The 26,521-nt window shown below is 39.6% G+C and overlaps 1 protein-coding gene across 12 annotated transcripts in view; it reads left to right on the top strand.

Annotated features, from left to right (window-relative positions):
- ELAVL2 (ELAV like RNA binding protein 2) overlaps nt 1-26,521 on the top strand; it is an 89,573-nt gene that overhangs the window by 24,559 nt on the left and 38,493 nt on the right. For 3 of the 12 annotated variants that reach the window (XM_058043154.1, XM_058043155.1, XM_058043153.1), the window contains exons 2-3: nt 18,200-18,290; nt 21,998-22,238. In XM_058043154.1, the coding sequence (XP_057899137.1) occupies nt 18,219-18,290; nt 21,998-22,238 (313 nt within the window). In that variant the 5' untranslated portion in view covers nt 18,200-18,218. Of the gene's footprint in view, nt 1-15,004; nt 18,291-18,769; nt 19,121-21,997; nt 22,239-26,521 lie in introns of those variants that run through there. The other 9 variants (XM_058043160.1, XM_058043161.1, XM_058043163.1 and 6 more) reach the window with 6 other exon arrangements.

Raw genomic sequence — 26,521 nt, 5'->3', positions numbered from 1 at the left:
CATCTTTCAGATAGAGGTCCCTTGCAAGTAGGTCATAGTGATTGCTGTTCTGTTATTCTGGACTTTGCTAAACCTTAAAAGTGGGTAATGGTCTAGTTGTCATGACAGGGAGGTGTTTGAAATTATTTTCACCCATAATGAAAAGTTAGAAAATTACTTCTCACTTAAACCTGGCAACAGTCTCCTTGAGTTACTAGCTCTTCAAAAATTGAACAAAATAATCTAATGGTGGAGTAGTTGGGGAGTGATAGTGGAGGGTTGAGTATGTTGCATTGCATTCTCAAAATGATGTAAACTTTAGTAAGGTGCTAAGGTAGCAGCTAATGGTATCTTATGGAATCTCATAACAGTGTTGGAAGAGACCTCTGGATTCAGTCCAGTCCCAACCCCTTGCCAAGGCAGGGTCACGTAGAGCAGGTGATGCAGGAGTGTGCCCAGGTGGGTTTGGAATGTCTTCATGCTTCCCTGAGCAGCCTGTTCCCATGCTCTGCCACCCTCAATGTAAAAAAGTTCTTCCTCCTGTTGGGTTGGAACTTCTTGTGGTTTAGTTTATAGCCATTGCTCAAAATTATATGTTCGGGCATGCTGAAAAGTCTGGCACCCCCCTTTGAAGTATTTGTATGCATTAATGAGATCCCCTCTGTCTTCTCTGCTCCAGACTGGACAGGCCCAGCTCCTGCAGTCTCTCCTCATGAGGAGATGCTTCAGACCTCAGATCACCCTTGTGGCCTCTGATGGACCCTTTCTGATAGCTCCTTGTCTGCCTTCTACTGAGAAAGCCAGTACTCAACCCAGCCCTCCACATGAAGCCCTAGCTTCAGCTAGGGCTGAATACATGGGAAGGATCACCTCCCACCTTATAATGGATTGGATTTCACATCCATTGACATACTTCCAGATCGTGCTCTCTTTCAAGCTCTGTAGGTAGATATCTGTGCCGGCATTTTTGGAATGAAGTAGAGGTGGTGGAGTATCCTATGTCAGGTGCTCAGAAGCTCTCTGGACGTGGTCCTGGGCAGCTGGCTCTAGTTAGCCCTGTTTGAGAGGGGCAGCTGGACCCAGTGGTCTCCAACCCAGAGGTGGCTTCCAACCCTGAGTGATCATTGTGTGAGTCTGTGGTTTAGGTGATCAGGTGTTCTAAGGATAGTGTAGCAATGCCTTACTGAGCTGAATGTCAGCTTTGGAAAACTTGTGGGAAACAGCACATGTAACTGCTGGAGCAGCTACGGAATTTGAACCATGGCAGGGTCGGCAAAATCAGGCTTGCAAGTGAAAAGTCTCTTGACTGTGTTCTGTGTGTAGATTCTTTATTCTTCTCTGATAGCTCAAATTCAGCTATCAACAATAGCAGCAACAAGAAACAAAAAGCCAGCAACAAAAAGAACCTAACCCCCCAACAAACACCCCACAAGCTTGCTGAATTCCACTTTTTTGCAGGGGTTAAGTGTTAGAATTGTTTCTTACTAGGACATTAGTCTTTTTCTCATTTAGCAAGAATACAAAATTGATGTGATAAGTTTAGAAAGTTCTCCAAAAGGAAGGAAGAAAAGTATGGCATGTAGTTGGGGTTTCCAAACAAGATAAATAGTCAAATCTAGGTGGTTTGATTAGCCACTCAGTAGCACTGACAATGTTGGGATGTGTACTGTATGTATAGAAGCCGTTTCCTATCAAAGCTGTTCAGACACACCCAGTTAGAGCAGGTTGTAAGGGTTGTAGCTTGTAGCTTTTTTGAAAAATGTAAATGAAGCTTTCAAATATGAAAGGTTTGCGAGTCAAGGTTTTGTGTAGTAGAAGGCTCCCAGCAAGCTGATTGAAGCTTTTGTTGATTTCTTCTTATTATTTGGGTTGTATTTATGTGCTTTAACATTTTATATCAATTTTTATTTGAGATATCCTCCTTTTCTGCTCCTTGATGCATCCATTTACAATGAAATGCTAAGCTGTTGAGGCTTCACTTCCTTTATTTTTAAGGTTTCAGGAGCACCTGTGTTTTGCTAGAGAAACTTGACTCATATTCTTTCTGGTTTGTAGTCTTGTGCAGCATGAGTGTTTGGGAGACGCAGCTTCATGGGGTGAAGGAGTTTGTTTCATGGAGGTGGTAGTAAGAGTGTTTACCTCCCTAATGAACTCCCAAGACCCCATGGTTACGTGCTGTTCAATCATTGAATCACAAACACTTGGCTAAAAACCAGAAGGAACAAGCAGTCCCAGAAGCAGGTTGCTCCCTGAGGTGAACAGAATCTGCTAGGTCAGTTTACATTGGCACAATTTATTCTGGATCAGGTAATCCAATTGTGATAGGCTTGCAAAACAATTGATGCCACTTTTCTCCACTTGCTTTTCAAGTGCACACTCTCTGCCTGCTGAATTACCTCTACCACTCACTGCTTTCTTAGTTCTCTTGAAAAATTCCTGCTGCTTCTTTTCTGTGCCTTGTCTTAATAAATGCAGAAATTCACCTTAAGAGTTATGCCACTTCTTAGTGCCTCAGAGAAGAGCCTTGCTAATAGTGTTGGTCTGTATAGCTGGATAATCCACTTACTGTAGTGGATTCTGTAGGGAAATATAACAATCTGTATTTTGCATAAGCAAAATAGAATGTAACAGGCTGGTGTGACACTTGGGAGACTGCGCACCACTTAATGTTTTTTAAAATACTGGGAATAAGAATTGTTTTTGTGGATTTTTTTCCTCCTGCTATTTTATATTAGTTTTTTAGTTACTATTTAGAGACTCTTTCTTACTTGATGCTTTTGTTGGTTTTGGGACCCTGTGGGAGTGGTAGGAGGAGAAATAGTTGGTACCTGTGTAGTAAATCAGCTGTGGGGAAAGACATCACTAAGCATTTGTCTTATCTGAAATTCTCTATGAATTAAGTGGTTTTGGTAGTGTGTGAAAAAATTAAAGGGGGAGAGAAATACAAGAGAAATTCTGGCGGAAACGTTCTTTCTAATTTTAGCCTGTAGTGCTTGGGCATACTGAGGTATTTCAAAAATCCCTGTTAGTATTTCTTCTTCTGGAAGGCTGTTTAAAGGCAGTGCTGCTTTGTGTTAGAGCTTGATATGTGGTTAATATACCTCTTTTCCTTGAGGTTTACCTGCCTTCCTTCTGAAGGGTTTACTTAAGAATGTTGACTTAATTGTACATTTTCTTTGATAAATGAAGTAGAAAGCGCAACACTCTCTGTGCTGTTGCACAAACAAAAAAAAGTCATTAACTTCCTGGAACAAAATTATTTTTCTCTGTCATTGTTTCTCCTGTGTGCTTGGTAGTCTTTACATGTGTTCTACATCCTTCTGAAATGGGAGTGTGGCTGTTGAGTAAATTGGTGAAGTTTCTTGTTTTCAGTGTGTCACTTTTCTGTTACCAGAATTGGAAGGGAGACCTTTAATCTTACTGATTTTTTTTTTCTTAGAGAGTGCTTTTTGATGCACCTGGTATGAATCTTAGTCAAAGCTGAAAACGTGGCTTTTGAGGCTTCTGCACCACATCCCTCACTTCCCTCTCTCCTTTCTGACCTAAGAGGAAGAACGTGAACCAAATGCATTTAACTTAATAGTTGATGCTTCAGTTTACTCATTATGCATTTTGATTTATTTATTTTGCATACTGTTCTTTTTGAGACTAGAAAACTTGCTCATGGAAAAGTACACGTGAAATTTTGGAGAAGGATATGGATGAAGTTTCTCATGAAACCATGGCCTTAAAATATGAGCTTAAACATACTAGTATATCAAAGGTTGCATTCCCTTTTAGAGAAGGGAATTTTAGAGAACTAAGCTTGAGTTTAGTAATGTCACTGAGACTTCCTGTGCACTGTACTCATTTGCTCATTTTAAATAAAACTTTGATAGAATTCTTCGGGGGAATCCCTGAATTATTTTTGTGTGAGTATGTAGAGGTAATGCGTGGGTCTGTTTTTAACTGATATTTAGCCAAGTTGCATTAAGACCTGAGGTTTTTAGATCACCTGCAGTCACTAGTTGTAAAGACGAGATTGAAGGTCTTTCAGGCAGCTTAGGGTGTTCTCCTGTCTCCCATGTGGCAGATTGCATACTCCTATGTCAAAGTCTGTGTATGAGTTATCATTACAAGACCTCAATAACTCTTATTCGGTGTTTAATGCAGGTGAGTACTTCAAGGATCAATGAATGCAGACATTCTCTGCCAGCAGCTGACTGTTTGAAAGGATCTGGTAGCATACCCTACCTGATACCCTCTTGATAAAGCATCCTGAAAATTACAAAGGCAGGGAGGTGGTATTGTCTGTTGGTTTTGTATGCTTAGCTACACTTCACAGGTCATTCAGTAGCCAGTGCTGAGAACAGCCAACTGAAGGATGCTGGAAGCTTGGAGAGCGTTCAGCCACTGAGCTCTGTCACTTACTGCAGTAATAAGCTTTTCTTCGTGGTTCATTAGATGCAGCTGCAGTGAATTAGAGCCAGGTTAAGTAAACTCAGCTGATCTGCTTTGAATGTTCTAGATATTTTTGTCAAAAGTTACAGGCTTGCTTTCTTTTCAGGCGTTTACTGGAAAGAATAGGTAGTTATGGAAGCTAAACAAACTCAGAAGGGGTCACAGTTTTCAAATTTTAACTATGTTAGTTCTAAAAATTGTCCCAAATTGCTTTTTCTTTATGTGAGAGATAAAAATCAGCTGAGGAACTGGTAGTTTGGAGACAACCATGTGATTTGTCTAACCTCTGATACTTAACAGTCTAAAAATAGTTGCCATATGGGATGTCTTTATTGTGAGGACAGCCTCTGCTAGTTGAGAACCTTTCTGTGTTTAAGCACTTTCTGTGCCTAAACATTTTTAGCTGTTATCTAAGTGAAGTTGTCATATGGCTTTAAATGAGAGCTGCTGTCATTGTCCAAAGATGTTGAAGAAAAGGGAGTTATTTTCTCTGAATTTAATAGAGATGGTTACAGCAGTATTATGTGTTCTTCTCTCTATGGAGTGCATTTTCCATCTCTGTTAAAAACAAACTGAATAAATAAATTGATGTTACACCAGTGTAAAAAGCAGCAAATTAAGACTAACACTTGGCTATATTTGTTTCAAGCCTTCCTGTTACAGCTGTTTACCCTTCTAGCAACCTACTGAGGTTTTGTAGCCTTGGTGCAGGGTATTCGGAGACACGCGTGCCAAACCTTACTTCAGCAGTTCTTCCTTTTGTTCTGCAGGGAGTTTAGTCATAGCTGAGATAAATAAGAGAAATTGGTATATTTGATAAGTGCTTATGTTGAGTCCATTTTTCAGTAAGCTGTTGTATACAAATAAAATAATTCTTACAGAGCAGTTTCATGTCCTTTCAAGATGTGTAGTAAAGAAAGCAAAGTCTAAACTCGCACATGCTTCTGTTGCAGAGGTTATAATAAGTATATTTAGTCTCTGGTATTTTTCTTCTTTGAATTTGCAGTAAGTTTGGGAGATAATTTACCAATAGTCCATTGGGGACTTCCCAAGTGGGGAAGAATTACTATATTAAAAGCCCTTTTCATAGTCAGGTCATTCTTGATGGCAGGTCCTCAGTGTCAGAATGCTGCTCTTTTTTACTTGTGTGGTATTCCAGTCTTAGCCTCCCTTTGCCCTTGACTTTTCCAGTGTCATAGATTTTAGATAAATTGACATTAAAATCTGTAACTTTTAACTTTTTCAACCTTTCCACGCTGAGTTCTAAGAAGTCTTTTCAACATCAGACTCCGGAGCTTTGGTATGGTTAAATGAACTTTGGCAGTCACAAGAACCATTGTTCTTTAAATATTTCTTTTCTGCAAATTCTTAGACTTGTTAAGGTTGGAAAAGGCCTCCAAGGTTATTGAGTGCAGCCTTTGACCAGACATGACCATGTCAACTAAACTGTAGCACTGAGTGCCATATCTAGTCATTTTTTGAGCTCTTGCAGCAGTTGTGAACTCCCCCACCTCCCTGAGCAACCTATTCCAATGGATAACAATCCTTTCAGTGAAGCATTTCCTTCTGATGTCCAACCTGAACCTTCTTCTGGCCCAACTTAAGGCCATTTTGTCTTGTCCTTTTTCTGGTTGTGAGGAAGAGACTGACCCCCGCCTGGCTACAGTCACTTTACAGGTACTTACGGAGAGTGGTAAGGTCTCCCCTGAGCCTGCTTTTCTCCTGAATAAACCAGAACTCCTTCATCCGCCCCTCATAAAACATACTCTCCTGACCCTGCACCAGCTCCTTTGCCCTCTCTGGGCCGGGCCATCCAGACAGTTCTTAACCCAGTGAAGCATGCACCTGTTCAAGTTATGGGCTGTGGCTTCTTCAGGAGAAATTGAAATAACTTATTGCTTAGGCAGCTAGTCCTGATGTGCTCTGTCTTCATAGAGTAAAAGAGCTGTAATTCAGCAAACCCTGGGCATTTGGACATCTTTTATCTGAGAAATGGTTTTGCAGAACTCATTGCAGGTTACATGTGACTGTGCATTTTGTACAGTATTTATGCAGTAAGGAGAGCTTAAATTCCTTTTTTCTTTATTGATGCTTTTAGGAACTTTTCTAGTATTTTATCAAAAATCAAAACAAAGAATAAACTTTTGAAGGCCAGAAGTTGAGCATTGACTGAAAGCTACATTTAATATAGAATAGTATAAAATGTCTGTAGAGGGAATTAAGTAGATAAAAACCCTCTTTGACTTGTTGGTTTAAAAATAGCCTACCAGTCATGTCTTCTCTAATATTGTATTTGTATAATGAAACACAATTTTGATCTTTGAGTCAGAGATGTGTGAGTTGTTAATACCAGAGTTGCTGGCCTTAGAGGTGCTGGTCTTTGTTGAAGAAATTGGTGGAAAGCATTAGTTGCAGTGTGAAGGAGAACTCCTGGCTTTATGGCTGTGAGACAATCTAGTACTTCAGATGAACTAACTCCTTTCAAATTTTGCTTATCCTGACTACAACTTCATTTCTAGAAGTGGGTGATTGTTATGCCTGTGGTTTTTTGTTCTTAGTTATGCTGTTCTTTTAAATACCTACACCTGAATTGTGGGCAGGGAAGCTTAAATTAAGTCTGTCCTACTGAATAGTGGGAATAAAATACTTTCTTCCTGATACGCATTGTTTTAGAGCTAGAATGTGCTGACATCCAATGGCACAGATTTCTTCAAACTCATCTGCTGCTTTTATAATGTGAAGAATCTGTTCCAGGGTAATCTGGATGATGCTTCTTTTGACCGTGGCATCAAAGGGAGTTCAATTCCTAAAACCAAAACCAAACTATGTAAAATGTGTAACTTTTATATTTTTAACTTTTTTGGGCTCTTCTGTATATTTAATGGGAATGTGAGGTAGCACAGTGATTCCCCATGCCTGACAGCAACAAGGTTTTTAATAGTGACTCTAGCACTTTGTTCAGATTCCTCCAAAGCGCTGATGCTTGTTCGGTTCTTGTCAGCATGTCATCAGGGCTTACTTTTGATGATTGTGGGTTTTTTCCCTGCTGTAGTAAAACACATTCTTGATTTTCCTGGTGAAGTATAGATGTAAGTAGTCTGTAGTTTGTGATGTTGTATAAACCACTGTTATTTTTTGCAAGATAAAGTGTGAGGAGGGAAGATGCATACTGTTTCTGAAACAGTCTTCATTAACTTACTGATTCCTGTGCATAAGTTGTGCATAATGTTCAACCCATGGAAGTGAAACGTCCCTGTTTTGGAAGTCAGTTTCATTATGAAACAAAGACTAAAATGTCCAAACCTGGGTTCTTCTCTCCATATTAGAACATATGTTGCAGTATAAAATACATCTAGTTTATTTTGGGATATTCTTTAAGACTTGAGAAGTCAGCCTTTGGGTGCCATAACAAATAATATGATTTCACATCTTATAAAGGATGCTAGAGATAAACTAAGACTTAACTTTCTTATCTCAAACTTGTGTTCTGGGTGAAGGCAGAAGGCCTTCTGCAGTGCCTCAGATTTAGTGCTTTTCTGTAGTGAAATGATAGTAAAAATATGCAGGTTAGCCCATATAGAAAGCAAGCGTGTTCTAAGTCAGATGGCATCAGTCTAATGTTTTTCAGCTGTTGATGTTCTCAAAGTAATTTTTTGCTTTACTGTTGTGTATGTGTCCCTTTCCAAGCTCTTTCTTTGTATTCCAGTGTGTACTACAGCAAGATTTTTGGGGCATAGGTGACTTTGTAGAACTTGATATGCATTGATAGAGGGCAGAAAAGTTTGTTATTCAGAGCTGTGTGCTGTTGGTTTGACTTCATTTATGCTGTCATGCTATCTTATAAGACTTCTTACCATTTCTTTAACAAACAATTCTCTTGATTTTCCTTTGATATTGAAACTTGAAGATGTACACGGGAATAAAAGAAATTGTCGAAGGTGTGATTTCAAGTATTTGGGAGCTCTGTTATAGTGCATCCTTCTGTGGCTATGTTTCTCTTGCTATTGAATTAGTCATATAATTAGTTTTATGTTGAAGGGGAGTATTACCTCAGGCTTTTTTTTATGCAGTGATAAACATCTAAGTGAAATCATCTCTTTGAAACTATTTTGAAAGAAAATTGCCTAATGTAGATTTTGTTGTTAAAAAAATTAGATTCAGTAATAGGTATATATAATGTTAAGACACAAATGTTAGAAATGTCAACTATATAAATGTATCAAGTTGTAGTTTTAATAGGTTGGGGTCTAAGACACAGCATAGAATAATATATGAAAGAATAAAGCATGAGAGTCAAAATATGTGTGTTAGCCCATGTAAGGAGAAAAGGTATATTAAGGCAATTTAGTGATACATAGTTTAATGGTACTTGGACTACTGGAGAAAACTTGGAGTGGGTGACAAACTAGATACAACTAGCCATGACAAAAAGGTTGGAAGAACTAGAGCATGTGGAAGCCATGTGGTCCCAGAAACCCCATATTTATGGACAGAATAATAGGAAAATCTGATGACCGGTATTAATGATGATGTATTAAAATATTGACACTTTTAGCAAGAGGTTCTAATATTTTGGCTTCTCTGTTCTTGAATTCATGTTTGTGCAAGAATTCCCATCCTCAGAGGTCAAAAACCTTAAGACCTGGGCACGGTTTCTGTGCTGACCGAAAGCAAGAGCAAGAGTATTTTAAACTAGCAAATCTTTTAAATATTCATTGCTCTGCATTTTTAGTTTGATTATAGAAATCAAGATTTCTGCACACAAGACAGCATAGCATATGGGTCTGTCATGTTATATCTGTACTGCATTATTCATGGTATATCAGGATTAAGAAATAAAAGTTCTTAGATCTGGTATAGGAAGTCTTTGTACTACTTTCATGGAACCTACTGTTCGTATGGCAGGATGGGACAAATCATAGCTCCAGTTAGGCATGGTTTTGTGACTAAAATATGTGGTTATTGACTTGAGACCACTAAAAACACTTATTGGAGACTGAATAGTCAGTCTTTATCCATAGTAGATTTTGCGAGTAAACTGGCATTGGCCATGTGGTTTCATATTAGTTTACTATGGATTGTTAATAAGAATGGCTTGTTGATGTCTTTTGCTGATTTGTAATATTTTTTTAAAGAAGTGATAAAATAGAAGCCTTGTTAACTGTAGGTTACAAAACTCATGGATGAGGGGATTGAGTTTTTCAATAGTAAATTTGCAGATGACACCAAGCTGGGAGCGTGTGTCAGTCTGTCGGAAGGTAGGAGGGCTCTGCAGGGACCTGGAATGGTTGGGTGGATGGGCAGAGTCTAACAACATGAAGTTTAATAAGTCCAAGGCCCAGTCCTGCATTTTGGCCACAATAACCCCCTGTAGCACTACAGACTGAGGATGGTGTGGCTGGACAGTGCCCAGGCAGAAAGGGACCTGGGGCTTCTGCTCGACAGCCGGCTGGACATGAGCCAGCAGTGTGCCCTGGGGGCCAAGAAGGCCAAGGGCCTCCTGGCCTGTGTCAGGAACAGCGTGGCCAGCAGGAGCAGGGAGGTCATCCTTCCCCTGCACTCAGCACTGGTGAGGCCACACCCTGAGTGCTGTGTCCAGGTCTGGGCCCTCAGTTTGGGAAGGACGTTGAGTCACTTGAGCGTGTCCAGAGGAGAGCAACAAGGCTGGTGAGGGGCTGGGAACACAAACCCTATGAGGAACGGCTGAGGGAGCTGGCCTTGTTTACCCTGGAGAAAAGGAGTCTCAAGGGTGACCTTATCACTCTCTACAACTCCTGAAAGGTGGCTGTAGCCAGATCGGGGTCCATCTCTTTCACCAGGCAGCACTGACAGAACCAAAGGACACAGTCTCAAGCTGTGCCAAGGAAAAGATAGGTTGGATATTAGGAAAAAGTTTTTCATGCAAAGGGTGATAAACTACTGGAATGGCATGCCCAGGGAGGTGGTAGAGTCACCATCCCTGGATGTGTTTTAAAAAAGACTGGATGTGGCACTCAGTGCCATGGTTTAGTTGAGGTGTTAGGGAGCAGGTTGGACTTGATGATATTGAAGGTCTCTTCCAACCCTGTGATTCTGTGATCTCTTCTTATATTGACTGAAGAGGGTAGAGTATGCTGATTGGAAGTGTTTCAGTTTGAACAGTGTTCTTTCTTTCCTTCTGTTTTTCCAACCCTCAGGCCCAGCTGTGAAAGGGGGGAAAAAAAAATAAAAATTGCAGGTCAAGTCAGTTGTTGTCACAAGTTCCTGTTCTTTGCCTTCCATGCTACTTTGAGGCCCTTCACCAAGGAATGAAAGAAAGTGTTAATTATTTGAATAATACTTAACCTCTAAGATGTGATCCTAGGCCATTTAAGCAATTTTGGGCATCATGTCCACGGCTGTTCAGGTAGCTTGTTTGCTGTCTTGTCTCCTGGAAGGCAGATACTGGTAAATCCCAGTACATCTTACCCTGTGTTGCTAGCTGAGCTGTTGTCCTTATGAAGATCTCTTCCCCAGAAGATTTCCTCAATGGAAGAATTAATAAATATTTCCTGTTTAAAAATGACTTGATTCTATGTGTACATAATGGTGCATGTTTCAGTTTGGTTTGCATACTTTAGCACATAAGCTTTGCTTGTCATGACTTTTGGAGCTGAAAGAGGGATGCTGTGACATGTCAGTCTGTCACACCACTGATGGTCTGGGCTTACGGAGACATTGGAGGATGTAGGCATTGTGCTGTTTTCCAGCCTGATACCTCTTTGATAGTACTTGTAAACATGGGTATAGGGGAAGGGAGGGACATGGCAATTACTGGTTTCTGATTTTGAGCTGCTTGCATTTTCCCCTTCTTTGTATGGTGTTGAGGATGTCATTTTTTGAGCTAACTAGCAGTATACATGAGGGTTTAAGGGGTAGGGATATTTAGTCATGCAATTTTTCTCTTGTCTAAATCTGCATTTGGACTAAAAGATTCCTGTGAGAGAGCAAAAGGTCTGCTGAAGGGAGATCCTGCAGTTTGAAGGGTAGGGCTGTGATGGAGATAACAGGTTCATGCCCTGTGGATCTCCTGGGGTGTAGCCTCTGATGGCATGTCTGTGATGGGAGTGCATTTTGGCCCTAACCATCTCTCCAGTTTACCACTGAGCTTTGAGCAAGCGGTACTGCCATGAAAAGCCAGCACAAAATAACTTTCTCTAACCTTGTTACCCTTATCCTGGAAGATGAATCCTGTCATCCATCGTTGGGCTCTCTGCTGCCGCGAAGAAAGCTTGAGTGCATGAGGGAGAAAACAATGTTGTCCTTCAGGAAGATGCACCAAAGAGTAAATGGAGGAGGGTGTGGCCTTGAAAGTGACTCATGCTTTCTTGATTAAAAAAGCATCTTTTTCTTACTTGTATTTTTTTTATTTGTATACCTCTTCAGTGAGACTAACTTGGCCTGCTTCCTGTTCCTCTCTGTTGGCAAACATCAGCTTCTGAAATTCACAGTGGGGAAGAAGGATATAACTGCAGTATGAAAGGGGGGAAAGTTTTACACAGCCCAGCTGGAATACTGAGGTGAATGCTGAAAAATTGAAGTAGGCATCCTAGCCAGTTCAAGTGGATGTTGACTTTGAAACCCTTCAACCTATCAAGTTACTATATTTGAAGAGTCATCAAGTTGTCTCCTTTCACCCCACTGAATCTTCTGTTTTCTTGTGTTAGTAGTCTTGAAAGGACTGCATATGTCTAAGGCTGAAGGGAAATGTCTACAATAAGACGCAGTTACCTCTTGAAGAATACATATGTGTTTTGACAGAGCCGTATTGCCTTGGAGAGCATTTTGCTAGAATGGGAAAGCTAACACAGAAGACTGGGACAGCAAATAACAGAAATAAACATAGTTGGCAAGATTTTGTGGCTGGTAGAGTGCAGTTGAAAAAACATTCCTGTTAAAAGTCAGTCTTATTTAAAGTATTTTTTAAGTATTGGAATTGTTTACAGCTTATTTGTTTGAAATCTGAATAGCTGTTTGTGATTTTGTGTTCATCATTTGCATTCATTGTTTTGGTGAAACTATCTCTGAACATCAATATTGGCTGTGTTCAAACAGTCCCAACTTGATATTTAGTTAAAATTTCAAATATAACCAAAGTAATAATTTTCCCTTAGCTGGCTTTGAACGTTTTTTATATGAAAGAGGGCAATGCAAGGAAAAAGTAAAATTTTGTGCTAAGTTTTGGGGGTTTTTCCTTGTATATGAGCTAATTAGTTATGCATGTTGATGCTGTCTTGCTCAGGGAATTAGTTACAGTGATAGAAGTGGTTGTGTGTCTAAATTGACACAATAATTAGGAACGTAAAAATGGTTATAGTTTATAGGGGTCTCACTTGAACTGATTCCTTAATGGAATAGAGATGCTTGTTTTCTTTACAGAAGACTGTTAGAGTTGATCTTTCTAAATGTGTTCTAGGATAACTTAAGTTACTCTGCATGTTTTCCTCCCTTTACCCCAGCTGATAGGATAATCTGTAATTTCAGTCAGAAGAGATCGTTTATTTTCTGTAGATTGCCTTGTTGTACATACTTTTTTTTTTCAGAACCCCTTGCAAGTGTTTGTTGGCTTAATTCCTAATGCGTAGTAGTTTTAGTAGGGGATTGTTTAGAGTATCCTAATACTCATTAAGTATTTTGCAGAAATGTTAAGAGTTTCCAAAAGCATTTCCTACTGAGTGAAGATGTTTTCTTTTAATCTGTGTATACATTTTTAGTGTTCCTACGAATATTTACATTCCATAGATAATTTGCACTGTCTTGCATCTGTCCTTTTTAGTGGTCACCAACATTGTTAAGCTCTTTCATGCCTCTACAAATAGCTGTTTCTTGTTCAACTGTCTGCAGGTTTTCAGTTGTCTTCTCACAGCTTACTTGGAATAGGCAAGTTGGCTTCGGGTGCCTCTTCTTTCCTGCTGAAAGAAGGGTTAATCTGCTGCAAGCTTCTGCAGATTAACTTCTGCAGCAGCAATCACAGGGATGAATTACAATCCTTTTCCCTAAAATTCAGATGAATTTTTTTATAACTATCCTAATTTTCTTCACTTATTTCAACTCATCATGACACTGAGGCCAAGATGTAGAAATGTTAAGTGGTGTTTTTGTGATTCATTGAAGAGACTGTGGAAAGGTTCCCCTTCTAAACTGCCACTTTTGAGAGGCTAGTAATTGCTTTTTATTGTTGCAAAGGGCTCATGCTTTCTTGTCTTAATTGCCTGTGTTTACATTGGTAACTTTTTAAGTTACTTGTAGATTTGAGACCACCTCATTATCAGAAAAATTCTAAGTTTGCTGTGAAAATTTCTGTCTCTGTTTTATCAAAGTCCTTCCATATAACTTAGCATAAATCAAGAGGCGCTCTTCTGGTTTCTTCTCCTTCTGCTCTTCTCCTGCATTCTTATCAAGCAGCAGCCTGATCTAGTTTGTGCTGCAGATTCTTAAATAGTGTAATGGAGGGAACAGCAAATGAATGTACATGTGGGTGGGGAGGGCTGCTAATGGACAAGAGGTGGTTTATACTCTTAAACGAAAAGTGAAAACAGAGACAAAGAAATAAGAGTTGTTTAGCCTGTTTGTGCAGACTCACCAAGCACAAGATGTCCTGTTAATATGTGGATCTCAGAGCAGTCATTAAGCTCTCCTTGACAGCTATCCTTCTTATAGGGAAACTAAGAGTGAGTAGTGTTTTGTTCTGACAGGCAAGGTTCTTAACTAAAGACATGCCTCTGGCCTTTGTGTGCATTTACCCATAAAGGACTTTGGGACGTTCAGGCAGGCTATGTAATAGTTTTTGCATATGCTAAATTGAACAGTCTCTGTTATCTCTTATTTACAGATGTTTTGAGTGTACAGAAATTAGCACTGTGCTTTTGTATATGCTTCTAAGGTACTTGACCATTTGAAAAAAAGGAGTCCTTCAAATTAACACTTCAATAAAGATAAAAATCACAAAAGAAGAAGCATAAAGAATTGCGTCTATTCCAATTATCAGTAACTCTGCACTTAAATTTTCTTCAGACATTAAAATTTTGTTTTGCTGAGTTGTGCTTTTTAAAGCAAAATTCAGCATCTGTATTGTGCCAGGTCTTACCTTTCAGTGAGCGCTCAAATATTTTTTTTTTTAATTTAACTTGTTTGGCAACAGTCCCCACAGACAAGAAACAGTTTACCCTTGTTAAAATGCATTAATTACTGTTGTGAGTCAAAGTGGATTGAATAAATCCTCCAGAAAGAAAACAGCTTTGTTACAAGCAGAGAACAAAGTTCTGGTTTAGACCTTTGTGTCTGGAAGAGATAAAGAGCGATGTATGCAGCCAGAGGTGGTTCTTGTTCTGCAATTTCATGTTAGGAAAACAAAATTTCTAGCATTTGCTTATCCAAATGGTGATGTATTGTATTTATTGCATTGTATTTATTGCTTTCCTTGCACTGGAAAACAGGGTAGAAGGGTAAACACAAAATAAATCCTAAGGCATGCTCTGCAGGTTTTGTGGTATGTAAGCCTCTAGGAGAATCTTCAGGAGCACATTTACATCTCTTAGGACTTTACCAAGGGTAAAGGTAAAGTCGCCTGTGACCTTTGAGGCTGAAGACATCTCATGGTCCAGTTTAGGTTGCCTCTGAACAGTGATAACAATTGAAGTAACCAGATGTGTTTAGTTTCTCCTGTCTTAAATTCAGATGTAATCCCCTTTATATGATAATACTGTTTAGAAGTACATAATGTAATTGCAGCAGGCATCTGTGCAGTGATTTTTTAAATGCAGTGTCTATAAATATAATTAAATTATGTATATAAAACCTATATTAAATGATTTCCCACCCAGCAGTGACCAGGATGTGTAAGTATGAATTGAAACAGGTGATAGAAGGACTTTAGTCAGGAGTCTAATGCACTAAACATCTCTCCCTAGCATCTGTACGATGCTTGTGTGGTGGTAATAGTGTTGAAAGCTTACCTGTTGTGTCACCTGCTTGGTTCTGTCACAGCACTGCCAGGATCCAGACTCAGCCTGCATTTTCAGCTGAGCATGAGTAGTTGAGTATATTGCACACCAAAATACCTGCGTTGAAAGGAAAGTTAGTAGGCCACTGTGGCTATTGCTTAGCAAGTCTTCATCTTGCTAGTACCACTATATTTTCTAAAGCTCTCATATAAAAATCTGCTGTTATAATTGGAACTGTTCTATGGCAACCAGAACTAATTGCATAAACCATATGGCTTTTGAACTTGTGATGTCTTTTCTCTTGAAAACAAAAAAAGCCTACTTGCCTCTCTCTGCTCGGCAAACTTTACTCCTGACTTGCTTGAACTGCAGCTAATTAGAAACTGGCATTCAGTTAATGCAATAAACAGTGTTTAAGAGTGTTTGGGTTTAAAATCTTACCTGTGCTTGATGAGGAAAAAGTAAGTTTATAGAAAGATAGATGGCTGCCATGCACTGCATGTGAGAGAGAACCACTCAGTTTGTTGAACTGAACAACTGTGTCTTTAGTTCTGCTTCCTTTCAGCATTATAAAGAGAGCAGATTTACTCAGTCAAAGGTTTACTGTTATTGTTCTCCTCTTAATTTGAATGTATTGTAAGACAAACTTTTCCATAGTAGGTATAGAACCCTGTTTCCTGAATGAAATGGTTTTATTGGTTTTGAATGCAGTAACTTTAAGCTATTTTAATAACCTGAAGTGTAATACTGTCTCTGAGGCTAATAGTCAAAAACTGAATTAGCTTTTGGGGATTCTTCAGTAGTTCAATATTTTAAAAAGTTTTGGGGGGGAGGGTGGAAGAAAGTTCACAGCTCAAATTCTGTGCTAAGCTGCTGGTTTAGTATGATGTTACAGCTGAAAACGTGTTTTGGAAAGTCTTTTTTTTTTTCTAGAATGTAATTAGCCATATTTAATACTACTTTTAGGTCAGATAGAAGTGTAAATACAATGGTAAAAATGCCAGTTTTCCAAACTAGGTGTAAGAGAGCAGTCTCTGCAGCCTTGGAAGCAATAAAATGGTAGAAGAACTGGTAGAGCAAAAACATTTTTGAGACATACTGGTTTTTTTAGTCAGAGAACTGACTTGCACACTGATTGCAAGTACTGTATAGAATGCTTCAATTAGGATAAATGTGTTATGCAAGCTGGAAGTACTTCAGCTGACAGGTGCTCTTGGCTTTTTTTTGAGAAATGCTGCAGTCTTTAAGAGGACAGTTAAGTATCCAGTTAGCGCACTGAAGTCCTTACAAGAAAGTAAGCTGTTCTATTGAAGTTTTCTAACCATAGGCTGTAGCCTGTGGTTCACAGGAAACAATCTGTGGGGTCACACCGCTTTGCTGAGAGCCATAGAGATCCAAATGCATCATCTTGTGCACCTCACTATAGTCTCTGTAGGACAAGAATGTTGGAGACTGCTATTTTAAAGCAGTCTTCTTAATAAGGCTTCTCTGGACTTAAAAGAAGTCAGCTGAGACCTCCAGATTTTATTAATGTAGAAAGCAGTTCATCAAACATATTTGCTTATGAACAGTTGAGAGCTTCAGAAGTTGTTAGTGTTAGTTTTGGGTTCAGACCACAAAGAATGGCGTGCAAACTTGCACTTGGTACCAAAGCCTCAGTGTTTTGCATAAAGAGGTGATTGAAGGTCATAATTAACCTAAGTTAGAAATAAAGACCAGACATGAAGTCAGCTAAGCATATGGATTTTGGTAGCAAACTGTCTTGAAGAGTAACTTGCACCATTTTAAAACGGGAGGAGTTTTTCTCGCCTCATTTGTCAGCAGCTCAAGCAAGCGGCTCAGGGCTCTGGGAGTGCAGGTTGCTCACAGAGGCTGGTTGTGGACGCCGCAACACCTTCTGGAACCTAAGCCTTTTTTTTATCAAGTTTAGACTTAGCTCATCTGTCTGTGGGTAGGATCTCTTTACTAACAGCAGTCTCAAGCTCTGGCAGTGGTCAGGAGCCTTTCTGTTTGTTCTGTAGTGGTTGTATTTCACATCTGGACTACCTGTAATCTGCAAATGGCCTATTAGCTTTTGTGGTATCCTTCTAGCATTGTTCAGTGTAATTCTAACTGGATTTTCAGTGATGTTTTAGTTAAAACAAAGAACAATATTCTTGGTTACAAAATACTCATGAAAAACACTTGCATGTTTTTTCCAGTTATTGCACTTGATAAATCCTTGACTCTACTGCCAATTGTATGTACAGTGGTACTTTTAAACAGCTGTTGCAAGGAAGCTTAGTGAATACCATCTGCACAAGATTTTCATTTACCTAATTTTTAAAACCCAGGATTTTGAGAATGGAATTAATTCTGACATAGTACTTTGTCATCTTTGTGTATTTTTTTTTCCTGTGGTCTGGGAAAGATGTGTAAAGGGAGCTGTAGTGCATGATCATCTTATGTGCTGATGGAAAATAAACTCACTGTATTTCTTTACTTTCCTCTTCAGTCTTGAAGATTTAAAAAATTGTTTTGTGATATAGTTTCTTTTAGGCATGGTGCGGTACAGAAGGAAGTTGCCATGGTAGATGCAGGGGTTACTAGACTGCATTATCTTTTAAGTCTTCTTAAAAATAAGCATCTTATTTCATGTAAGAAAAATAATTTTACAACTGAATTTGTTAAGATTAGATTGGAATTGCCTCAAATCCAATTAAACCACACTGCATGGACGTGCTGGGAATATAAATGCAAATACTGTAAATTTGTACAAACTGATTTGTTGCATTATCTTGCTAATCTAACATACAGTACTTTTTGTGTCCATATTGCAGACGGCAACTCCAAACTAACATGGCAGTCAGACTGTGTGATGTGGCTTCTCTGCTTAGAAGTGGTTCGTGGGCAGCAGAGCCTTGGACTGGGGTCTGTGGGACTTTTCTTAAATTCTGTAGGCTACTTTTTTACATGTTAATAGTGCTGAGGCCATACCAAAGTCTTTTAACCTTCCATTTGGAATGCTAACTCACATATATGTTTCATTATAGGCTGTAGGGTGTGTTCCTCTTCTATGGGAGCCTAGAGCACATTGGCGTAACAAGACAACTTTTACTGTAAAACGCTGATCTCCTGTAGAAATTACACTGCAGTGGCTTGCCTTTCTTCCATTGTCAATTAGATTTTAGTACTAATTGAAAATACACGGTGGATAATTGAAGAGCAGTATTGTACTAAAATGGTTTTGGTATGGTCTGACTACTAATTTGCAGTAACTTTGAAAAACTGTATAGTTGTCTTTTTATGATTACTATTTTAAAATTATATTTGTCAGTCTATTCTAAGATTCTTTTAAACTGTAAATTTATCTCAAACTATTTTTCTGAGTGAAAAATATTTAGTGTTTTGTCTTTTATGAACAGTTCTCTGTAGCCTATTAGTGGGGTATGCATTATTTGTAAAAAATACTAGTATCACTTCATTCAGAGCAGATGGTTCTATAGCTGAGAGATGCTGTAATTTTCAGCACACACAGGCTACTGCAGCTGTTCACTTGAATGTTGGCTTAGGAACCCATACTTGGCCACCTGAACGTGAAAATAAATGTGCAATTAAGAGAGAATTGTTTGTTGTCCTTGCTAAATCCTGCTAATTTTGATCAGTGAACACTTCAAATTTGAGAATAAAACACAAAAAAAGGAAAAAGGCAATCCTGCAGAGCCTCAAAGCGCAGCATTTGTGACTACTACCTTTAACAGGTATGCCAGTGTTTTGAAAAGTAATTTATCCTGATTGGGATAATCTACTTTATCATCTTTTCAGTGGACTTGTCTCATCAGTAGCAGAAGCAGGTTACTTCTTGGAGTTTGTCTCAAGGGAAGAAAATGTTGTTTAGTTGTAGCTCTTCATGAAAACAAGATCATGCTTTTCTAATGAGTGTTCTTAATAGATGTATACCTTTTTTTGCGTTGTGCTGAGGTAACCTCTTGGAAAATGCTTCTGTATGCAAAGCAGAGAACATAGAAGTATGTTCCCAGGAATGTCAAAGTTGGACTTCTAGTAAGAAATGCAACTTATCCTCTCTTGTATTGTTAGGAAATTCAGTTATTCAGCAGTCCCTGAACTCAGCTGACCTTATCAGCTGTTTGGATATGCACTGATTGCCTGTGGTGCTTTAAAACAGGACTGTTAGGACAGACCCATCAGAGCTCCTGATGCTGTTCTGTGATTTTACAAGAGGCTTTTTTTGTGAGAGCTCCTCTTAGCAGTTTAATTATGAGGCTAAATTTCAGTGATGGATGGATTTCTTTAGTGAACTTCTTGTGTTGAAATATGTATTACTGGAGAGTTCACGTACATAATTTTCTCTTGCATGTGGTCCTAAACTGTTTGTCTCAAAGAGGGTAGGCTGCCCAAATCTTAGATATTAAGATGCTATTAAAAATCCATTGTATTTACCAGCTGTTGCCATTCAGTCACTGACTGAGGGGGCAGAGTGCCTTTTGTAGAGGTGGCAGCTTGTGGACGAGTGCTTGTGTACAAGCAGACTCCTCCTAATTACGTCTGTTGTATCTTGCAGTCATACAGTCAGTGACTTTGGGGTGAGATACAGTAGAATCAGACTGGTTTGAGTTGAAAGTACCTTGGAGTTTGTCTGTTCCTAATACAATTGCCATGAACAGGGACATCTTTGACTAAATTAAGTTGCTCTAAGCTCCATCCCACCTGACCTTGAACATTTTGAGGGATGGGGCATCCGCAGCCTGTCTGGGCAAGTGCCTTACCACCCTCACAGTAAAGAATTTCTTCCTGATATGTAATTGCAACCTACTAGCTTTCAATTTGAAGACATTCCCCTTTGTCCTGTCACTACATGCTACTCAGAAATTTCTCTTTTCCTCTTTCTTGTAAAATCCCTTCCGGTACTAAAAGGCCACAGTTAGGCTACCCCAAAGTAATCTCTTTTGTAGGCTAAGCAAGCCTGATTCTCCCAGAATTTTGTCAAAGGAGACATGCTCTGTCCCTCTAATCCAGGCCCTCCTGAGCTCACTCCAGCAGGTCCATGTCCTCCCTGTGCTGTGACCCAGAGCTGGATGCAGGTTCCAGGTGGGCTCTCCCCAGAGCAGAGCAGAGGGGCAGAATCCCCTCCCTGCCCTGCTGCCCACGCTGCTCTGGATGCGGCCCAGGACACGTTTGGCTCTCTGGGCTGGGAGTGCCCATGGCTGGCTCATGCCCAGCCTCTCACCCACCAGCACCCCCAGTCCTGCTCACAGGGCTGCTCTCCATCCATTCATCCCCCAGCCTGTGCTGATAGCTGATACTGGGAGTGTCCTGACCCAGGTGCAGCACCTTGAACATGGTCTCTCTAAACCTCATGAGATTTCCATGGTCCCACTTTTCAAGCCTGTCCAGGTCCCCCTGGATGATACCCTGAACTTCAGGAGTGTCAGCAACACCACTTACTTTTGGGTCATCAGCAAACTTGCAGAGGTTTGTCTGTGTTATTAGTGAAGACATTGAATAGCCCTGGTGGTCCCAGTATGGAGTGTCGAGGGACGCCGCTTGTCACTGATGTCTGTCGAGACTCAGCTATTGACCACCGCCTCTGGATGCAGCTCTCCAGTCCCTTTCTTATCCATCTGCTAATCCATCCATAGATACTCTCTGTCCATTTTAGAGATAAAGATGTTGTATGGGATTGTGTCAAAGGCTTTGAGTAAGTCTGGATTGATAACATCTGTAACCCTTCCCTTGTCCACTGATGGAGTCCCTTCATCGCAGAAGGGCCACTTGGTTGGTCAGACAGGACTTGCCCTTGGTGAAGCCGTGTTGGCTGTCTGAGATCGCTTCCTGTTCTCCATCTGCCTTAGCACAGGCTCTAGGAGGATCAGTCCTGTGGTCTCCCAGGCACAGAGTAGTTCTGGAGTGGTCAGAAAGTACATTAAGAACAAGATTCAGATTTAACTGTTCTCAGAGTTCAGATGAGGAAAGAAATAATAACAAGAAATTGTCAATTTTATGAAATAAAAGCCTCTAGAGGCCTGATTCCAACCTGTGGTGAGAAGTTTGACATGGATGTTATCAAAGAAGAGTATATTTTCCATCCCTGCACACTCATATATCCTTAATAGCTCTTTAAAATACTAATCTTGATCTCTGCTATTTCATATGAGAAATGATCTTTGGATACAATTAATACCCACCTCTTATTGAAGTCATTCAAATGCTACTTCATTAAAAACTGCTTTCATGTTATTTCAGTAACCAGCTGTCAGTTAACAGAAGTGATTACTCCTGCAACAGGCCCATTTTGTTTGGTAACTTCTATAATAGAAAGGCTGTGATTCCCCTAAATTGAAGGAATGGCAGAGAATGGAAACTAAGCTTTGAATGCTGATTTCATTTAGTGAACTTGTAGAAGATAGTTTATTTGTTACAAGGTTTTAAAGTGTTGTCTTGACTAACAGTTTAATGCCCTTCTGTACTGGTGTTTGGTTTTTTTCTTGCATGTAGAGGCAGTTTATGGCCTTGGCAATACCATTTCTGCATAGTGACAGGTCTTTTAGGTTCTTATTTGGACTCTTCTACTAGATACTGAAATTTAAATTTTGATGGCTCTTCTTTGTTCTTTTCAGCAGGTAATTGCTGCCATGGAAACACAACTGTCTAATGGACCAACTTGTAATAACACAGCCCATAGTTCAGCCACCATAAACAATTGCTCATCACCAGTTGATTCTGGGAATGCAGAAGACAGCAAGACCAATTTAATAGTCAACTACCTTCCACAAAACATGACACAAGAGGAACTGAAGAGTCTTTTTGGCAGCATTGGGGAGATAGAATCCTGCAAGCTTGTCAGGGACAAAATAACAGGTATGTTGATTTTGGAGTTTTCTGTATCTTTTCAAACTCTCAGATGGCATTCTGCAATTCTCTTAAGTAATGGAATAAAGGCAGAATGAGCCAATGCTGGTCAGAAGGAACTTAAATTAATTTTTTTTTTAATTATATACCCCAAAATTAAGCATAATAATTTGCATTTAATTTAGGTTAGTTTGAGTGCTATAAATGCTAACAGGATATTTATACTTGGGCTTCAGAGTATTAGGAAAGAAGATTCACATGGGGAAAAGCAAATGTTTATACTAAGTTCCCTTGAATTGTAATTCAACCTCATTGAAGTTAGACTTTAGTGCTTGTTGATGCAAAGCTGCTTCTTTTCAGGGATGCAGGTAATGAAGCTTGTACCTTGGAAAAAGGGCAGATTATCTTACTTCACAGGTTAAGCTGCTTTTGAATTGCAGCACTTGAACAGTTTCTTTAGGATGCACACTTGAGTCAATTTATGCTCTTTGGCTTTCTGCTTATTGAGCAGTCTCTGGCTGACTTGGTTGGCTGAGTGTGGTTTATTTCCCTCATGGCTCTGAATAACCAGCACATCTTCCCACAGCAGATGACTTGTTCATCAGGGAGTGGAATGGGTGAATCTTTGAAGCACCCTCCATCAGCATGATAGTCTGGGGTACTGAAATCACTGCTTTTAGTCGATCTGGCCTGACCAAACCTTCAAGCAATCTTTGCTCCTCAGTGCGAAGATTACTGAATGTTCTTGGGATGCCAAAGAAACTAGATGGGGCTGATGCCACAGCTTGCTGTTATCAGGTGAAATCTGGTTGATGGAGAAAACAAGCCTCTTTTCTTTGTAGGTAATGACTTCAGTGCTTTGAATCAAAAGGTCACTTCCTTAGGTGTTTCCCGACTTCTTGTTCTGGAGTGGAAAGATGTAACCGATCGTTCATCAGTTAGTGGGATGGCTATTCAGACAGTTTGTCTGTCTTGTATACCCCACATGTTTAGCATGTTTAACCTCCTTATAGAAGCTGCTTAGGAATAACCTCAAAGGCTGCTACTTCTGGCCCACAGAAATAACCCTCAAGATCTTGTGATCAATGCTCAAATTGTCCACTTCCTTTCATGATGGGTCTGATGTTCTGTATGCCAGAAGCGCACAGTTGCTGCTACGTAGTTCCAAAAGACTTCATACCTGGGAATGGAGCTGGACATAATTGTAGATGTCTTGTTTCAAGGTGTGATGTTTTCTATATAGCATGAAGTTATGCCTGAGAAGGATCCTGAATTTAAATTACATTCTCAGTAGCAGAGAACTCCAGAGTTGAAATTATTGGAGAGGGACATAGATAGATAGATAGATAGATAGATAGATAGATAGATAGATAGATAGATAGATAGTTTTTCTACTTTATCAGAGAGCGGATCCTCAGCTTTGAGATACAGTTTCAACTGCCAGCAAAAATGCTGCATCAGTCTTGTTCCAAAAGGTTTTAGGATTAAAAGTGATATTGAGAAGTACAGTGTCTGACCTTGCGACTGCATTGGGAGCAATACTTCTGATTTAAGTAGCCTGGAGCAAGACAACCCTGTGTTTGCAGATGCTTAGGAGAAAGCTCTTGACTTTCACTCCTGTTCTTACTCATTTTCAGGTTTTCTTCAGAGGGTTTTGAAAGGCAAATTTTTCTTTTCCTTCTAAATTCAGAACAGGGATTGTTACCAGGTTCTATGAAATTCATATGGCATGAATTTCAGATTTTTATTGGTTTAATTCCTCTGTTAAAATGTCATAATTTGTTTTGTCCTTCTTAAATGAAGTGTCAGGAGTTACTTGGTGAGTATCTTTAAATAAGATTAGGGTAGCGTAGAAGTTGAAACACACTTTTACAGTTATGGTATCACTGAGCTCTGTAATAGCTTGTGTCTCCACCATTCTCTGCCTGCTAGTTTGCATAGTGGAGTTTGGTGGGAGCACATGTGAGCCAATCCAGTCCTATCCTTGGCTTGGAGGGGTACCATCCTGCAAGCTCAGTGTCAAAGAATGCATTTCATTTCATGGCCACTGTCACTGGTGGGCAAGACCAGCAACAAGGGAGGAAGTGAGCATAGCCCACAGACCAGTGGGACGGAGATCAGCTTGTGTGCCCCAAAGGGCATCCAGTGAGGCCGTGTGTGAAGTGTGATCTCTGCAGCTGTGCCCTGTTAGCAACCACAGTCCTGTCCTGAGAGTCAGAGTTACTCCTGCCAAGATCACTGGGTTACCAGTGCCAAGTGTTAAAATACAGAGAGATCATGGCCAGCCACTGTCATCTTGACCCAAATACTCATTAGCATCCAGTGAATTTAAACCAAGTTATCTCCCACCCTGTTGTGAGTACTGTTGTTTAGTTCTCACTCTGTGGTCACATCTGCAACATTAAGTGCACTTGCATTATCATAGAATAGCAGAATGGTTTCAGTTGGGTGGTGCCTTCATAAGCACCTCATACCAGCCTCCCTGCTGTGGTCAGGCACACCTCCCACTAGAGGTGAAAGTGCCCAATTTCCTTGAAGCTGTCTGCACACTTTAGGATTGAGAGGAGTTGAACTTGAAGGCCTTCTTCATGTTTTTCCTCTGGAAAGTCTGTTTGAGGGAAGGAGGCACCCTGCAGTTCATTTACTAATTTCATGTGAGCAGTTTGAAATCCAAGTCCAGATTATTTTATTGATTTTTAGCTAGGGATTTTCTTGTGAATAAGGGAGAAAGCTGATGTGTGAAGATTCCTGGTAGTCACCTCCAAGCATGCACTTCATGGGCAGAACTGTCTGTTGGGGTGACATTAGTAGCTGGAGTGAAGTCTGCTTTCTGTATTGGCAGAAAACAATTTTAAGTATTATCAGTAAGAATTTAAATTGCTGATTGCTGTTCTGTTGCTTTACTGAAGGTAAATAAATTAAATGTTGGTAGTATTGAAGATTCTAAAGGATGCTGAACAAGCGTCTCTCTTCATGTGAGAATCCCACTGACAACAGCATCTGATAAGTGGGTCATGAACGTCACTATTTCTTCACTTGCTAACCAGAGAATCTGTCAGGAATGAGTCATTGTGCCTTAGATATTTTTGAGTCCATGTTAACTCTTATGTATTTTTGACTAATGCAGATGTGTGTCAATATAAATTGCAAAACTACCGTGTAAGTTAAGTGTGTTTGTACAATAGGTGGGAGACCCTGGTCTCAACAGAGCAACGTAACTGGATTCCAGTCAGCCACTTCAGATAGCTGTTTAGTTTGGTTTAAGTGCTTCTTCATATTTAAAGGCAGCAGAGGTAACATTTACCATATAATGATGACCTTTTATGTAATCAAATGTTAAGCATGTATGGTTACAAAAAATAAGCTAAAATATTCAAAGTGTTAGGGAAGAGGATAAAACGGGATGAAATTTAATTGCTGGAGGTGCCCCTGGTCAAGCACTTTAAAGCTTTCTGCTTGCACAAGATATATGGATTTAGCAGCTTTTGAAAAAATACAAGAAACAGTAATAGCTTAAAAAGTAGCACTTAAAAAGTAAGAGATATCATAGTACGGTAAACATTTTCTGGACCTACTTTTCTGAAACTTGAATATAGGTAAAAACGTTACTGTAGTCTCCTTGAAAACAACACAACAACAAAAAAACCTGCATTCTTTTAACTTTCACTGTCTTCAGTACAATTTCAATTGTACATGTGGAAGATTAATGCCCTATTTTCACATAGGGGAATAATCTCCCAGTTTTCATTGTGCTTGTGGCATTATTAGCTAAAGTGAAATTCATGGAACAAAGACTCCTTAATTTCAAAAAGCAGCTAACTCAGATGTCTTAAATTTGGGAAAGTATTTGTGGTTTTGGCTTCCAAGCTCCCATACTGCTCTCTTATTAAAATAATCATATGCTCATAAAATTCACAAGCTTTTTTTCTTTAAAAGAGAACCTGCTCATGAATAGGGCTGGATTTCTTGTCTCTTTAACTGTGTTTGAATACCAGTAATGCTTATATATGGATTTATTTGCAGTTTAGCAAATGCTTGTTCTGTCTAGAAAGTGAGGCAGGATATGCTTAGAGACCTATCCTAGGACTGTATTTCACATTCATAGACTTGTGTATGAGCTGTGAAATTCTGCTAATACTTTTATCTTTAGTACAAGGAGACAGGTGCTCTGCACTTGAGGACTTCATCAATTGCTTCTGCCTTCTGTCGTCTCTGCTTGAAGATAAACAGTAAGTCCACTTTAGGACATACTGCTGATCGCTGTTACATGGCATTTTTTTCCACACATGATC

The sequence above is a fragment of the Melospiza georgiana genome, chromosome Z (assembly GCF_028018845.1).
Source record: "Melospiza georgiana isolate bMelGeo1 chromosome Z, bMelGeo1.pri, whole genome shotgun sequence".
NCBI classification, from domain to species: domain Eukaryota; kingdom Metazoa; phylum Chordata; class Aves; order Passeriformes; family Passerellidae; genus Melospiza; species Melospiza georgiana.
This window is presented reverse-complemented; position numbering and strand designations above follow the sequence as displayed.